The sequence below is a fragment of the Erpetoichthys calabaricus genome, chromosome 3 (genome assembly GCF_900747795.2).
Source record: "Erpetoichthys calabaricus chromosome 3, fErpCal1.3, whole genome shotgun sequence".
Lineage (NCBI taxonomy): Eukaryota > Metazoa > Chordata > Cladistia > Polypteriformes > Polypteridae > Erpetoichthys > Erpetoichthys calabaricus.
The window spans coordinates 39,345,772-39,364,199 of record NC_041396.2 but is presented as its reverse complement, the minus strand read 5'-3'; the positions used below and the strand labels follow the sequence as shown (position 1 = coordinate 39,364,199).

Below are 18,428 nucleotides of genomic sequence, written 5' to 3'. Positions count from 1 at the left end.
CCCCATTCTTCTTTGCAAAACTTCTCAAGCTCTGTCTGGCTACATGGGGATTGTAAGTGAACAGCCTTTATCAAATCCAGCCACAAATTCTCAATTGGATTGAGACCTGGACACTGACTTTGTATCTCCAGGACATTAATGTTTTTATTTTGAAGCCATACCTGTGTAGATTTGGCTTTATACTTGGTGTCGTAGTCTTGCAGGAAAACACATCTTCTCCAACGATACAGGTTTCTTGTGGGTTAAATCAAGTTTCTCTCCATGATTTCCCTGTTTTTGGATGCATTCATTTTGCCCTTTATACTTGCAAGCCTTTCAGGACCTGCTGCAGAGAAGTATCCCCACAGCATGATGCTGGCACTACCATACTTCACAATAGAGATGGTGTGTTTTTGATAATGCTCAGTGTTAAAACATGGGGCCTCATGTATAACGCCTTGTGTAGAATTCACCCTAAAACATGGCATATGGACAAAATTAATAATTCAGATATGTAAAACTGTGCTTAAACAAAGTTCAATGCACTTTCCCTTTATAAATCCAAATTAACATGAATTTTAATGCACATATACATGCCTATAGCCCACCACTACTCCCACCAGAATTGTGCCTATTTGAATATGAAAATCAATATAAATAACCCCTTCAGTTCAGTGTTTTGTTAAAAGACAATGGCTAAAGCACATGTTATAAAGAAGAATTTCAGCAAATGCGAAATGGAAGTCCTGCTCAGTGAAGTGGAGGCAAGGAAAAACTTATTATTTGGTGGCTTAAGCAGGGCTATAAGCAACAAAAGTAAATTGATGGAGTGGCACAGCATGGCAGAAGCACTCAAATGTTCAGGTTCAGAAGGTAGCACAATGCCTGAAATAAAAAAAAACAAGTGGTCAGATATCAAAGTCGACTTGAAAAGACGAGTCGCACCCCACTGTCTGAGTGTCATACAGAAACAAAATTCGGACACAGTGAAGAAAAGAATTAAAGTGTTTACTATAATCTCAAAATGTCAATTTTAATCTCATAGTTTTTTTTTTTGTCATTAAAGTATAACTTCATTAACTTCATCTGAAAATAAATGTTTAATTTACTAGAGTTTCTCAAACCCCATCATAACTAATGTAGAATGTTAAATCCTTTGTATTCTAAGTTTTCCACAACCCAGTCTTTAATCACTATGTGCTTCTTAAATGGGCTTCCTCATGTACTGAGAGGAGACACAGTCAGCGATCACCACGCAGAATACATTTACATTCATGATATGACAGCTCCCTGAACATTTTAGAATACTAAGATGTATACTTAATATCATTTTCATAATGAAATGCATTAAAGCACTGTCCCAGAAAGCATCAAGCAATCTAGGCAGGAACAATACCTGGACGGGACACCAACTTATTGCAAGGTGAATACGAGCACACGCATACACTAGTAGTGTTAATTTAGCTTAATCAAATCCCCTAGCCTGCATGCCTTTGGACAGAAACCAAAGCATGAGGATGAAATCCAACAGGAAAACATACAAACTCCAGGCATGGCACACCAATGGATGTGACCTCCTCTCACGAAGCAGCAAAGTTACTGCTGTGTCACTGTGCTTCTACATGTTTGATTATTAAAAATACACATTATTTAAATAAAGTTAACAATTTATCTGTAAAATGTAATGTACATAATGCACTTCATCATAAAAATGATATCAAATATGTATCATAGTATTCTAACAGCATATAGTTCCAAAAGGATAGCTCTTGGAAGTCTAAATTGTTGTGGGACAGGAAATCAGTTATGATTTGTAAATATGTACTCTCTTTGAATTCTTCCATTTGCAATCTCCTTTAACAATGCTAAAACAGCTATAATAGTTGGAACAGTTTGGCCATTCCGTGCACCATTATATTGCTACAGACTGATTACAATCAAGTGGCTTAAATTTGTAAATGATATGCAATAAATTTCAGTGTATTTGATAAAGCCTGCATCATGGATGTGAATATACCGCACAGAAACAGTAGCCCTGCTTTGACATTGGGAGCCACACATTTACAAAACTGAAACATGCATACACATGGTGTGAGGCTGCCATGAAAATGTGTGTAGCTTGTGAGTGTGGAAACAGGTGTACACAACTTTTTTTGTGCATATGCACCATTTATACATGAGGCCCATGGTGTTTAATCTGATGGCCAAAAAGCTCAATTTTAATTTAAAAGAACCATAGAACCTTCTTCCAGCTGAATTCAGAATCTCTCATACGCCTTCTGGCAAACTTTAGCTGAGGTGTCTATACATTTCTTTTAACAGTGGTTTTCTCTTTGTCACTATCCCAGAAAACACCCACACAACAGTTTTTGTTTGCCCAATCTTTCCAGGCTTATTCACTGTAGCTTTACCTCCTTCAGAGGTACTCCTTCTGGACTCTATGGGCCATTCAGTTATTTGGATTATTTCTTGTCTCAATCCTTTGACTTGTGCTTTACAATAATCTTAACATTGAGCTGCTTGGAGTGTTCTTTTGTCTTCATTGTGTAGGGTAGGCCACTATACTGGCTCACCACAAGTTGGACCCACCACATACAGGGGCATTTGTACTACAAGCAATTGAAACCTCTTGACTACAGACTGACTCCATTGAACTAAGTGTGTGACTCCTAAAACTAATTGGCTGCACCAGTGATTATTTAGGGGTGGCATATTAGTGTGATAAATACACATGCAATCCATTATTTTGTGTTTTACATTTGTATTTAATTTAGAACACATTGCAGATATTTGCTTTTACTTTGGCATTAAAAAGTCTTTTTCTGTTGATCAGTGTCAATACAAAAACAAATTAAATGTGATTTAAAGCTGTATAGTAATAAAATGTGAAAACTGCCAAAGGGGTGAATACTTTTCATAGGCACTGTACCTAGATAGTCATTACAGTCACAACATTGTTGACTCTCTTACAAGTTAGCATCATCTTAAGAGATACCAGACAATCATAGCATTTCTTTTTCCAATTTACCATAGGTACAACGCCATGCCGCTGCTCTTGCCCAGCTGTGCCTGGCGCTACAGTGTGGGAATCTATTGTACCTACTGTCGCAAGGCCAGGTCCTTCAAATCCCGTTCTTGACGTGACAACATCAAATCAGTCCCCTGAGACATCATCTTCCGATTCTGATTCTGAGGCAGCAGAACAACACACACCATGGAAAAGCAATATAGATCCAGCTCGAAGGACTGTGGCATCAAGAGGTGCGAAGTTGCAAAAAATTACTTCCTCTTGGTCTCCTTTCTCTTCTCATCTTTATGACAGCTCTTCTGAGTCTGTGGGACCTGAAGTTAAAGGTTTGACTTTGACGAACTGTCTTGGCTGCAGCTCAACTCAACAGACTTTGTCTACTGACTCTGATGATGTTGGCAACAGGAACTCTCCTTCTGTCTTTCCAGACTCTTCCATGTTATTCACAGCTTCCAGTGAAGAGTTATTATTGTCTGAAAACTACCCAAGGAAGCCCACACTCAGTCCTTCTGTGTCAGACAAATTGACAGTTAAAGGCCACCTAATCCACTTTCCATCTACTGTGGTGCACAGGGAAGCAACCCAGGGTGAAGCTCACTCGCTTTTGAGCATTACCAGCTCCTCAGAACAAGACCTTCAGAAAATCTCTTCTGTATCCCTAATTTCCACTAAGGATGATCTGACCACTGTCACCCCAGACTTTAGTTTTCCTGATGGCACTATTCACAGCCTGCATGTGGCAAAGTCTCATTCTGCTCATATTGTAAAGAGATCAGTAGATCCCCGAATGGATGTCTCATCTGAAAGAATTCGAGATCGGAAGTTACCTGGGGTTGTTCCTTTCTTCTCAACAAGCTCAGAGGTGGGGCCTGCCTCTGCAACAGCTCTGCCAAAGACCAGGCTGGCATATAAAGACGATAAAAACAGCAAAAGGAAAGGCCTGGGACCTCCATCTCATTGGCCTGTGGATGCTAGTGGCAGAGGACCAAATTCACCAGATATTTTCAGAAAGCCACCATCTGCCAGGATACAATCCATTCTGAACAGTGGCCAAAATAATGTCCTAAACCTCTGGCCAGGTAGTATGTCTGTCATGTTGTGGCTTCAAACACTTAAAATGTCTCACTGCACAGAGGACACAGCCTAAAATGCCACTTCTTCCTGTGCCTGCAATTCACTGTTTAACACAACTATCTAACCAAAATAATGGATGTGGTATAATCCCAGCATGCAGAGACTCTGGACATATGGAGGGGAGGTGGGAGGTGGGGTCGTATCTTGGATAAAACACCTGGTTTCTTTTAGGTTCCAGTCACTGATCGAGTAACTGGCCTAGTGTTCTTACAAATACACACAAGTGCCATTTTTATTTTTAAATCAGTTTTTGGTTGACCTTGTGTGTTTCCCTATCCTCATCAGTGTAAGAAGATCTAACCAACAAAGTAACCAAATGTCACTAACTAAACACAACCTCCGTGTCTTCTCTGGGCTCACTGCTTTTCAACCTGCATTGATGGTTTCTAACACATTATATTAACTAACCGTTAAACTCTTTTTTAGTTTCCTACCCCCACCATCTCCTAATGCTTCACTGCCTTCTTGCAGAATATGAATCCAGCAGCCTGGCAAACCATAAAGCTGAGAGAGGTCTCCGTGAAGGGTCCAAGGAAGAGCAAACTTCCTTCAAGATGGCTTGTGTAGGACTGGCTGTGCTATCCTGCCTGCTACTCATTGTGATTGCATATCTTCTGGTAAAGAAAGGCAAGAAAAAGGTACACAACCACATTGTGAATTGTTTTGTTTTTTTGTATTTTTTGCAGAACTCTTCACTGAGTACAGGCTTAGAGGACGGGCACAGGTCCGCAACTATAATACACAGTAGCAAATTGCTAAACTACCTGTAAGCAACATTATTATAAATATATGCAAACTATGTTAGGGACAAAGTAAAACATAGCTGATCTCAATGATTAACATAAATAAATCATTATAATATAGTGTCTTGTTAATTGTAATTAAGATATCTCACCTTGACAATAAAAGACAAAAACAGAAACTTCAGTCAGAAGCATTACTGGAGAAAATAAAACATGGGGGTTCCATGGTCATTTACTCTATAACAGACAGGCCATCTGTCCTTATACCCATCAGCCCAGGTAATCTACAGTAACATAAGTACACATTAGACAATAAAGAAACAAAATTATACATTTCAGTTGGTAAAGCCCGAAGCCCCCAGTATTGTTTGTGGTCAGGAATGACAGGTTATCAATGTAGCAGTGGACGAAGGGCCATGAAAGCATATTGAGAGGAGATGCAAGAACAGAAAAAGGTCAGTAACAATTCATAATGTTGCACATGTATTCTTGTACAAATGACTAAAAGACAGAGCTACAATATAAACAACTAATAATCAGCTCTAATCATAGCTTCTTCTTCTTCCAATGAGCTTCCTCAAACCTTCTCCATACTGCTCAGCCCTGCACCTCCTCCCCAGTCAAACCCTTTTCCTTTAAATCTTCTTTTATTCTTTCCATCCACCTCCATGTTGGCCTCCCTCACTTTTTCTTCTCCTGTACTTCCATTCCTACCCTTGTTTTGCTGACGTATTCATTGTCTCTCCTCATCACATGTCCATACCACTTCAATCTACCTCCCTGTACTTTCTTAGATATTTCCTCTACTTTTGTTGTACCTCTGATTGTCTCATTTCTTATTTTGTCCTTTTCTGTAACTCCACACATCCATCTCAACAATCTCATTTCTTCTCCTGCACTCCCTTTACTGCCCATGTCTTTGCTCCACACATCATTGCATCCTAAAAACATGACATAACATTTGCCTTAATTCTTCAATCACATTATACTCCTGATACCTTCTGAATTCTGACTCAGCCCCTCCAGGACATGAATGTTGTTGTTTTTAAGCCATTCTTGTGCAACTTTGGCAAACTACCAAACCTGATGGTGTTTATGACCTAAGAGATCTCTTTCTTGGCTACAGATAGATGGGTAGATGGATGGGTGGGTGTCACTGAGATATTTCTGTTGTTGGGTTTATATTCTTATCTAGCTACTTCTTATATATATTCTCTCTTATTAATCATAGAAAAAAGAGCACAGGGTTTGTTTTATTTTGGGGATGACACAGAGGGAAACAGCTCTTCCCTAATAACATCCCAAATTTAACCTCTACCCAGTTATCTATTAGTGAGGTGTCAGATTGCAATTTTACTGACAGCAGTCACAGATGACCAAACCAGGATTGACTGCATTCATTACTTTCATTAACTTACTCACAGACCGTAAACACAGCGCTCACCAATCAAGCAGGAGAACAGGTACAGCTCATTATAATTCTTTTTTTTATAAAGGTCCTAAAATGTACCTACAGCTTAAGTAAAGTGATGGTGTAGTATTTACTCCAACATTCAACCTGGATAAGTAGCAGCACTTCTCGTTGAAGGCTAGATGCCCAGCGTGTCTAGTGCCCATGTGGAAGGTCTTCTCAAATTAAACAGGGAGGTGGTCAGTTATTCTTTCAGGGCCTCCAGCCAAACCATTGATTGGCCCAGATATTTATGACTTTTCCATAGTTGCATGCAGTGTTTTTGATCCAAAGGCATTTAAGTGTAGGGGCCAACTCCCTTCCTATAGTTCTAGAGGCCTGTGGCCTCTTAACCAATTTCGTCCAGGCCCTACCTTTCTTCTCAATTCTACCATTTGTAAATGATTTACCTGGTGGCAATAGTCTCACAGGATGTATTTTTACCTGTATTTACCAATTCTAGCTGGTCTTGTGGCAAGCCAAGCAAGTCAGCAAATATTACAATAGAGTAATTGTTTGACAAAGTACACTTAACGCTAGATTTTGCTAAGTTTTTCTAATACATGCTTTTATCATTGTTATATTAGGTGTCTAATCATGATATACATAAGAAATAGGATACAGAGTAAATATGTATAATCCATCATAGTCCATCGTCATATCATAACTGTAGTAAGACGGTAGCAGAAAATAAATTACATTAGAACATAAGAAGTTTGAAAAACAAGAGTAGAACATTCAGTCTGTCAAACTTGTGCTTACATTGTCCCAAAATATCATCCAGATACATTAAAAAAACTCAAATTTTCTGCTCACCACATTACCTATTGATTTATTACAGATTCCCATAACCCCTTGCATGAAGAAGTGCTTCCTGACTTATGTCTAAAATGCACTTTCCCTTAATTTCCATTGTTGTCCTTGAATACACAAGTCACTGTTGATAGAAAACTGGCAATTACCAATGAATAAATGGCACTTCTTTGATAGAGCTTCTCACATTGCAGAGCCCATCATGTACCAGCCTACAAAACCCCTGACTCCACCAACATCTTGGACATCTTCAGATCCGTATTTTCCCTCAAGGTGTCCGTTTTTCCACCACTACACACAGTGTTTTATGCTTGGGTCCAACTCAAGGACACTCCAGTAACAACACCAAGGATTTTATGCCCTGCACTTTCCATATGTTCCTTGTTGGTAATCATTGCCACATGGCATGTTGGATTTTGTCTTAAAGCATCTTACAACACAATGTGGTTTGGGTTAAAAAACATTTATGACTTCAGTCCCAGATCTTTTTTAAGCCACAAGCTCCTTTGAGCCGCATATTACAGCAAAAACAGCTCAAAGTAAATATCCTTCTTTGCAGCCAAAGCCAACTCTCATGAAAATGCCTTCCCCTCCACCTAAAAGGTTTCCAGGTTTTCTCAGCTGCTTATTCCTAGTCTCCTGAAGTACACCAATTGTACACCAAAAACTGTAATACCCTCTTGCAGAATGAAAACAGATGCATTCATCTATTTTGTGATTAGACTATTATTGAATCAAACACATGCAACATGTAAACAATTAAAAAAAATTTTAGGACGAAGAGATAAACAAGAACCCTCCACCAGTGACCACTCCTTACTACATTGGTACACCTGAAAAGCCTCCAACCCATTCATCAATCCATCCACTAGCCTGCTTTCTTAATTTATTTTAGGGTTTTGAGTGTTTCAGCGATTTACAACAGCATCAGGACCAAAGTGGAAACCAACCTTTTATAGAATGCGAGTTTTCTGAAGGGCACTTTCGCTTATACAGAGCCAGTTTATACCTGGTGGTTAACCTAGCATATTACACTGCTGATAGTCTCCACAGTGGTCTTAAAAGTACCTAGTTATGTCATCAGCAATATCGGCTTTCCCCTGTAGCCTTTGGACAGCACTTCACAATATGCTCCAGAGTCTCCTTTGATGTCAGAGAAGGCATTCTGCTCTCTCTGCTACACCCCCACAGTGCAGGGTGGATGAGCTTGGGAGGACTTCATACAATTCCTGGAGCAAGAACTTGATGCAGTGTAGTTCTGCCCTTCAAGGGTCAGTCCACACAATCTACAACAAGTTTCCTTCTGGCTTGGGCACCTTGCTATCTCATCCCTAGTGCTCTGTTAGATCACTCCTTCTTGACTACTTCTCTCACCTCCTCCTGGTCCAGTTCCTGCTGCACCTTTCCTGGTGCCTCATCATAACAGGGAGTTTTAAAGGTTCCTAGTCCCACTCTCCATCTGATAACTGCCCCCATCATGGCTCTATGCCTCAGTTGTGACTCTGCTTGTGCCATTGCTGTCTCCACTCTATAATCCCTGCCAGTCTTAACTGCTACTCCTGCCCCGCCGAGACTTTAACGTCACTTGACTCCCTAAACTCCACCACCTGGCTCACACACACTCTTTTAAACTCGTCTTCAATCTGTATACAAATCAACTAAATAAATAAATGCCGCCATTTTCATTTTTGTACACACATCAGAAGGCCCATGTAACTGACTTAGCCAGGATTCGAAACTGTGCCTAAGTTGCCACTACAAACAAATATTTCTCTGCTCCTTAGACCTTTCACAATATTGAAGCCTGGGCTCTGAGCCAATAAACAATAAAATGAACATATTTTGTTTATAGAGCAATTTTTTGAGAACTGATCTATAGTACAACACTTGGAGGTGAGGCATGTTATGCTGTTGGTCACACAGTTAATCATTGATGTGGACTGAATAGGAAACTACCTGGCTCAGTGCTCTAGAAACCTGCCTCCTGTCATTAGCATTGGGATCCCAGTGAAAATGCAGGTCACGGTTAACTCCTCAAGTTGGCACCTTAGGGGCATTTAAGGTACCTGTCTCTAGCAGCACCAGTCACCCATTCTGTATAATAAATTAGGATATTTTTCTTATTTGTTCACTAGTGTTTTTTTTATTTTACAGGATCCAAGAGGGCAGCTTTACAAAGAAGTGCCACTTACAAGGTAAGTTCATTTATCAGAAGAATCAATTCACACTTCACAAAACTACATGAATTCTTTTCACTTTCATGGTAGTCTGAGTAAGGCAACAGAAGGCGTGGGTGCTAAACTAAATCTTTTTAATTTTTAACGATGAGTCAATAAATGTGTGAATCGGTGTGAATTTTTATAGCCCAGTGGTTAACATGCCAAACCTGAAGGCAACATAATGCCACTTGGAAAGGCACTGAAAAGAAATACATGGGAGACAACAAAAATCATCTCTACAGTAAGCTTTGGTGTGTAATTTACCCCATACACTCCGGATTTTAAAATCCTCAGCACATGAGGCCAACCATTAAGGTGATTGGTGAAAAAAGAAGCCAATGTTCAGTCCTCAGGTAACATGCATCATGTATGGGTAGTGAAGACAAACTTATTAAGGACTATAAGAACAGAATGTTTGGACTCAGGTGAAGGGAAACTGCCACAGACAGCACATGACTCTAAAACAAAGAGAAAAGAATAGTTCATTGATCCAGTATGTCAAATCAACCTTTCTGACTCATAATGCCAGCTCAGATATCAAACGGCATCCTATGCATAACAAAACAATTTCCATGCAACTGTTGTTCTAGATAAGCAATAGTCCAAAAATAGTGTGGAGTGGATATCTCAGAATGCCCCACACATGTTCTACTTGTGAACATGGCCAGGCAGGGAAGGGTACTACCAACAGAATGGTATTTAGGAGAAATGGCAGCAATATGTGGACGGACATGGGATGAAATCAGAATGCTCCAGAAGTTACTATGATAGATTATAGGACTTCCCCAATATATTAATAATGTGCACCCAATAACCAGAAGAGGACATCCAGTATCATTAAAGAATGTCCCACACCTGGACATTTCAAAATATGGGCACTGAACTGATTGAAAATGTGTTCCAGATTACATTATTGTAACCAAGTGCAAATCCAATTGTCATGACATAAGGGAGAAGCAAAACTCTTCACCTTAATGCCAGACCAGGCTGTTTTATCCAAACATCAATTCAGAACAGTTCAAAACAAGTATACTATTTTGTTCAGTGGTCCAAAGCATTACCCATTGATCCATGGAGTGTAGATGGTGAAAATCATCGATATAGTTGCTGTGCTGACCAATATAAGATCCACTACTTTCACCATACTGTTCTTTATCTAGGCTGCCCAAATCAATCCCATAACCAGTTTTCCAACATCATTCCACAGTCATGATATGTAATATGATTCATCGGGGTAACCATGACTTCCATAAAGCTGATACACCTCATCATGGAGGTGCTCTGCCAGGTTATTATAACCTGTCATTGTCTGGTTATTATATTTTGATGAGAAGCTCTAAATCCCCATGTGGTTGCTGAGAACATGACAGACATGCAAGTCTATTTGTCATCCTGGCTATACTGATCTTCCTTGCTACATGCCACACATAACTTGTATACTATTTGCAATGAAAAAGTTAGAAAAAAGTGTATTTCGACCTGGCAAATACCAAGAAAGCTTGAAGCAAAATTCATAATTCTTTAACTAGTAGTTTATATATTACCCTTTATAGTGTTACAAATGGTGTTTTTTCATTCTAATCAAAGAAACATCAGAGATGTTTTAAGAATGATGCTGAGTAAAGGGCTTGATGAAGGCCACCATATACTAAGTGAACACTTTATTATGTCCACCCGGCCTTCAAATGCAACTGAAAACGGGCAGTTAAATATTTAGGTGTTTTTAAATGGAGTATGGTAACAGGAGTCTGATATGTTGGTGCAAATGTGACAGGAAAAGCAGCCTGGCTGCAATTATCACACCATACAGTTTCACAGAAATGGAAAGAATCAGCCATATAAGGCCGGTTATGTGGTCAAATAGATTTCTGATAATAAGAGCTAACACCATTTGGTTCTGTCGGTTAACCTACATCCAAGTCGGACACTGGTGCTTAAAAGGGTGTTTCAAAATGTATAACTCATTGTTACGGATGAATTATAGCAGACAAAGACCAACCACATAATCCACTGAGCGGCACTCTTATCAGAGAAAAAATGAAGATGCACTTTATGTGGGCTGAGCAGCATTAACACTAGGGACTTATGGACTGTACAAGCATCACCTGTTTCAATGAATTATAGTTCCTGATCATGGTAGGAAAATCATGAAATGGCCAAAATCTCTTGAACCTGTGGTTCCATTTTGTCAGGTGTCTTCAAAGTAAATTGGATGTTTGGCTACAATGGTGTGGAGTGTGTTTTCAGAAACATTTTGGATTCAAGTAGAGTGATAATGGCATGCTACAGGATATCCAGAAAGCACTGCCTATGAGGTGTTTTCCTCACTGCAGCGGCACACCTATCTAATCATAGGGGTTTTTTTGCACAAAAATGTCAGTGAATTGAGCTTTGTGCAGTTGATATTATGGCCAAATCTCAACCCAGATTAGCCTCTGCTACATGAAATGGAATGTGATATTTGGAATAAACATCTGCCAAAAAACAACCATGGAGCCAAAATGATTCAGGAGTCCTGTGCCATATTTATGAAATTGGGAATCTATAACTCAAAGATCTGAGGATGTTGTAGTGACAAGTAAGGAACCAGTTTGCAGTTACAGGTGCATATCAAAATGGCCACTCACCATATGATTAACAGTCAATGGGTGACAACCACAGAAGTGGGGATAGCTATGGGGCATGAGAGTCTGCAGCCCATTGGAAGGCTTTAAGGTGCTAATTTCTGTTTTCTTTTACAGTTGTGCATATGACACGGAGATGCAGCCATGTTCTCCACTGAATGGAGCAGGTAAGCAACACCATTTTCTTGTTCAGATTTCTACTGCCTTGTCTTTTCTTGCAAATGGACTCTTAGCCTAATTAAGTGAGTCATTATTTCCCAATTTCTGTGTTTTGGAGTCAATGTAGAAATTATAAGCTAAGTTTGGTGGATTTTTATTAAAATGTAAAAATCAGTTATAGATAGATAGATAGATAGATAGATAGATAGATAGATAGATAGATAGATAGATAGATAGATAGATAGATAGATAGATAGATAGAACTTTAGTTGTTCATGGAGAGAAAATGTGGCTTTTTACAGAAGCTCTTTAAATAGAGCTTAGGATAGATACACACCCACACACAAACAAACAATATTGTTATAGAGCATAACACACAACAGAAAGACTAAAAGGGAAGAAAATTAAAAAGAAAGAAAAAAGTAAAATACTAAAATATTGTTTAAGTGCTAAATCCACTTTCAGAGCTTTTATCATTTTTAGGTCAAAACCGTTTATCTTTAGTGATGAGCAAAACAGCCGAGTTTAAATTTGCATTTTGTTTTCCAAGACTGGTACTAAAAATCATTTCACAGATGATTTTGCAATTGTAGAACTCACTAAATGTTTTTTTTTTTTTTTGGATGGGAAAATAAAGAATACTGCTCCCTAAAGGCTCATTCACACTTCCATGTTTACCTGTGCTCTTTTTTTCAGCTACGTAATACAGGTAATTGCTTACAAACCAATTAATTCTGTTTATGCCCGTCATTCATTACTGCAGAGGAACACAAGTACATATTTTAAAAATATGACGTTGCGTATTTTCCACGTGAAGACACACCAAAATGCACCATCTTGCACGTTACTGTGATTGCCCAAAGGAAAACTCACTATATGGAAAGCTGCTTCCACCGACTAGGACAGCCGTTAAGAAGCAATCGTCACTTTCCGGTTTCTTTATCGTTCTACATAAACTTAATAGCATGCATACTTCATGTGCAGTCAAACTTTGATTTTCTTTTCTGTCTCCAATGCATCTTTAGGACTACGATTGCCAATATTGTATCAGTACATGGAGGTGTGACAAAATATTCACACATGGCATGAAATGAGTGAAGCAATTTTTTTTTCACTAGAGATCTTTATTTAAGTACAAAATAACTTGCAGAATTAATGTATGGAAATGCTTCCAGATAGGACTAAACGTCTTTCTTCTTGTGTCAATTGCATGAATTTCATCTAGAAGCAAAACATAAGTTGTTTTGTGATTATTAATTTTTTTTTTGCAGTTTAGTGCAAATCATCTTGCTCATCACTGTTAATCCACAATATTTTTTAAACCCCATTTCAGACATTAGAAACTCATTTGACCTAGCAGAAATCAAAGTGATTTAAAGTCACAGAGTTTAAGTAGACAACCCTTAAATATATATGAAGGCCACCCAGAGGTTCTGGAGTACATTTGTTTTATTGCTAGGAATTTATTTATTTTCTAAATAGTCTCCGTCAGCATTAACAGCTGTACACCAACAAGAACTAAGAACAAGTATTTCCGTTTGGAAACGATGCCAATGTTGTTGGCAATCCAAAATGAACCCAGACCTTTCTCAGAACCCACAATTCAAGAAAGTCAAAGGCTAATACATTCAGTAACAGTCCATTGTTTCAAAAAACATTTCTGCACACTTATATTGCAAGGGTAAACATCACATGCGCTAGTAAACAGCAGTAGCAAGCAGATCACAGCAAATTAACAACAGAATATACTGCAGACATTTCCTGTTCATTTTGAGTGAAGTATAGAAAGTGTTGAAATAAAATGTAGTCAACACATTCAGTGGATTCAGGAAGTATTCAGACCCCTTCACGTTCTGTGCACTTTGCTGTGCTGTAGATAAAACTTTATATGTAAAAATTTTTGCACCGCAATCTACGTTTATTAACCCATAATGACAAAGAAAAAATTAAAAACTGAAACCTCTCTTTCAGAGAAGTATTCAGATGCTTTGCTGAGCCACTCCAAATTGTGATCATGTCCATCCTCTTTATTTTATTTTTTTTTATCCTTGAGATGTATCCAAATCTTGATTGGACTTCTCTTGTGACAAACTGAATTGATTGGACACCATTTAGAATGGCACGCACCTGTGTATTTAAGGTCTCACAATTCAAAATACATTTCATGACAAAAGTCAAGTCACGAAGTCCAAGGAACTCTCCGTAGACCTCTGTGATCAAATTATGGTGAGGGATAAATCAGGGCAAGAGTATAAAACCATTTTATTTGAGTGTTCCCAAGAACAGAGTGCCATCAGTAATTGTGAAATGGAAGACTTTTGGAACCATCAGGACTCTTCCTAGAGTTGGCTGTCCAGCCAAATTGAGTAACCAGGCAAAAAGGACTTAGTCGGGCAGCTGACCAAGAACTCAACTGACACTCTGACAGAAGTTCTCTGCTGAAATGGGAGAGACCTTCTAAAGGATGAGTATCTCAGCAGCACTCCATCAATCAGGCATTGATGAAAGGCATACATGAATCAGGCATACATGAAAGTCTTTCTTCAGTAAAAGGCATATGACTGCTTAAAGGACTCTAATAGCCGGAGAAGAAAGATTTTTTGGTCCATTGAGATCAAAACTGAACACTATCTATCTATCTATCTATCTATCTATCTATCTATCTATCTATCTATCTATCTATCTATCAAAATATAAAATTACTATTAAAAAAAAGAGCATCTTATCAGAGGGCAAATTGTAACTAATGAATACCAGAATGTTGACTCTTACTTCTAACTCAACAGGAGCCTTGATAATAAAGCCCCCATTTATATCCCCTAAAAAGTGATAGGTGAAAGGTTTGCTGGTGTTTCAGTAATAAAATACTGTAGAAGACTTCTTACTTGTAAACTTTGTCATACCTTCAAAAAGTAAACCAGATCAACTATGAGGTGTGATCACAGGGAAAAGAAAATGAGACAATACAAATAAATCGAATAGTTCCTGGCTGACTCCTATGCTCTGCCATGCAGGAAAACGGCAAAGGAAAAAAAAAATAGAGAATTGCAGATTGGAAGGCTAGGAGTTCAACAGGGTCACAGCATATACAAAGCATTTTTTTTTTAAACTCTCTTGCTACAGAAATAAGCTGGCAATAAGGGACCCAAAGATGGACAGAGCTTTACACATAGCAGAAGAACAAGAAAATCAAGTCAAATGCACACTACTTGTGCCTACTTCACCAGTACTGGACATGGCCCTCATCTATAGCAGGGCACACTCTACAACCCCCACCAGGCCAGTTTAGAATTTCTAATTCAGCTAAATCATGTGATCTAGTAGATTTTTTAAATTTGAATAATTATTCTGAAACCATTTTATTAAGGGTATACTGTACATCCAATTGGAAGTTTTATTGCCCATGAATTTTGATAGTAACAGTTATTTTGTCAGTGAAGGCCATTATAAAGACTTAAAACTTTATTTATTATTCCACCATCAGTGTTTTTTTTTTGTTGTGGGTGTCTGCATTTTGCACACTTTCACGTTGGTTATTATGGTATCCATTTTCAGAAGGTCTGCATATACATCCTGTAATTACCTAGATTTGGATAAATTTTGTGTGACTTTGGTTAGCATTTCTAGTTGAGGTTTATTTGTCTTTTTGACATTTCTTCCTTTGTTTAAGAGTTGACTTTTGGTTAGTGTTTAGGCTTTGATGACAGTGCTGTTATTTTCTGATCCTCACTCTCTCAAAAAAACAAACCAACAAACAAACAAACAAATTGCTGTCTCTCTTTCTCTAAGACAGTACACTAATCTTTGAGATGTCGGAGCTAATTTATAACACCTGGATGAAAATCCCCACCGAGAGAGCAGGGACATGCAGCCTCTGCACAGACACTGACTGAGCTGGGACTTGAACTCCAGAACTCTCTAATAAAGCACCCCTGACCACTGTGCCATCAAACGTTTTTGCTCTGTCCCAGCAGGTCTTAACTCCTTCTTTGGCACTTCTACTACACAAAAGGCATTCTTGAGGTTTGGTTATATATCAGTCACACGGTCAGGGAGTTTATAATTGATTGTCTGCTAGGATTCTTGATGTTATTTTGGGGATTAATCAGCTACAGATCACCATTTGAAATGCCACTGTTACATTCCAAAGAAGAAATTTGCAGAACAAAATTGTACCTCATGCAGTCCTCTAAAGAAACAAAACATAATAATAGTGATGTCTAAAAATTATCGATTGTACTTTTACCTGAATGTAATGAAATGGAATGTTTAATGTGGATGTTTGCCTGAACAGCAGTGGTGATGGCGATAATGCTTATGTTTTCCATTTGCAGACCACTCTGAAGTGCTAAGGAAAACATCTGAGTGAACAAATAAACATCCAGATATAGAAAATCCCAGGAACAACCACTGAAAGAAACAGCAGATGACACGCTGACCTTGATGGACTACTGACTATCAAACTGTAAATTTAATAGCAATATATATATATGCATACATCATACATATGTTGCATATAGTTTTGAAATATATATATATTTATATTTATATATACAACTTTACCATAGAGATTTTTTTCTAAAAGTGCCTTTTTTATTTTTTTGGGGTGGAAGATTTTTTTTCATTGCACAACTGAGTGTGGGAAATTTTCTGGACTTTCCAGCTAAAGCATCACAGATAAAACAAAGACTTTTTTGTTATTTTTATTTTTTTTATTTCTTAAGAATGTAAAGACTTGAACTAACTGGGACATCAACCTTCAATAGACAGAGGCAAAAAAAAACAACACGTGGAAAACAGAATAGCCTTTTGGATAAAGAATAGGCCTACAGAAGGAAAAATATTAGCATTTTTTTTTCAGAAGAACAATCAGCAAGCTGGGCAAAGGAGCAAAACAAATCTCACAAGTAGGCTACGAGGAGAGCCTAATGGGCAGACTTCCAGGTCAACCTTTCCAATCATGTGACATAGGAGATGAAGAACAGAGGCGCTTCATTGCATTTGTCCATCTCCAGATTTGTAGCAATTTTTTTGCCAAGTCTCTTTTTTGGCCCTGTGATGGCCTTAGCTTTTATGGATGAACTTTGCTGCAGTGCAGTAAAATGTATGTGGCTTTGTGTGAGGCTGGCATTGCTAGCAGACTTACTGTTCTGCTTACTTGGCACACCAAAAGGCTTGGCTTCCCGTCTCTTGGCTGGTTAACAGCAGAGTAAAGAATGAGAAAAGATGTATTCAACTTAATATATTTTTATATTGCCAGATTTGTAGAATTTCAAATGTTACTGCAATAAATATATAAAAATATATATGTAAAATTCACCACTTGTTGAAGTGTTTTGATCTTTTTCTTTAATGTGCCTGTATGTAACCTGATGCTGTATAAAGGAGATTTCTGGTTTGCCACTCTCTCAACTTGTTGGATGCCACATGAACTTTTTGGGAAAAAGTAGCTAAAGAACAACACTGCACTTTGTCACTTCTTTTCTTTGTTCTTCATAGAATGCCATGTGAAAACTAGAGACTTTAGTCACTGACCACCTTTGTCACCATGAGTCGCCTTGCTTCCATTCCCTTTTTTTGATTTTATTGATTTTATTAAAATAAATTAACATTCCATACAAATAAGTCAAGTTTTACAAAGCTAGGTTTGAAACAAATCAACCCCCACCCATGAGAAAGAGAGCTAGGCCAGCAGATTAAAACTTTAAACTAGTAAAAATAAGTAAATAGATACATTAATAAATTAACAAAAATAGATAAAAGAGGGGAGAGAATATGCTTCCTCAATTTAAATGCTTATTCTAAAATGTTATTGATTAGATCCTGCCAGGTTTTGAAAAATTATATACAGATCGTCTACATGAGAATTTCGTTTTTTTCAATTTCAGATAATATATAACATCAGTTACCCACTGACTTAAAAGAGGTGAGTTAGGATTCTTCTAGTTGAGCAGGATAAGTCTACGTGCCAATAGTGTAGTAAAGGCAATTACAGTTTGCTTGTCCTTCTCCACTTTAAGCCCATCTGGGAGTCCACCAAACACAGCTGTTAATGGGTTAGGAGGGATTGTGACACCAAGGCTGTCTGAAAGGCATTTCAAGATTTTGGTCCAGAATGATGTTAAATTGGTGCAGGCCCAAAACATATGACCCAGTAAGGCTGGAGCTCGATTGCAATGTTGGATCTTGCCCTGGAAACATTTTGGACAATTTTAAACAAGACAGATATGCTCGATATCTAATTTTAAGTTGAATAACTGTATGCTTTGCGCACATGCT

At 38.2% G+C, this 18,428-nt stretch overlaps 1 protein-coding gene across 1 annotated transcript in view; it reads left to right on the top strand.

The window, feature by feature from the left end:
- The window catches only part of csf1a (colony stimulating factor 1a (macrophage)), a 95,619-nt gene extending 78,153 nt beyond the window's left edge, over positions 1-17,466 (top strand). Inside the window, exons 6-10 of the mRNA XM_028796653.2 lie at positions 3,013-4,086; positions 4,613-4,779; positions 9,302-9,342; positions 12,108-12,157; positions 16,484-17,466. Coding sequence (XP_028652486.1) covers positions 3,013-4,086; positions 4,613-4,779; positions 9,302-9,342; positions 12,108-12,157; positions 16,484-16,518 — 1,367 coding nt within the window. The 3' untranslated portion in view covers positions 16,519-17,466. The remainder of the gene's footprint in view (positions 1-3,012; positions 4,087-4,612; positions 4,780-9,301; positions 9,343-12,107; positions 12,158-16,483) is intronic.
- Positions 17,467-18,428: the final 962 nt, after the last annotated feature.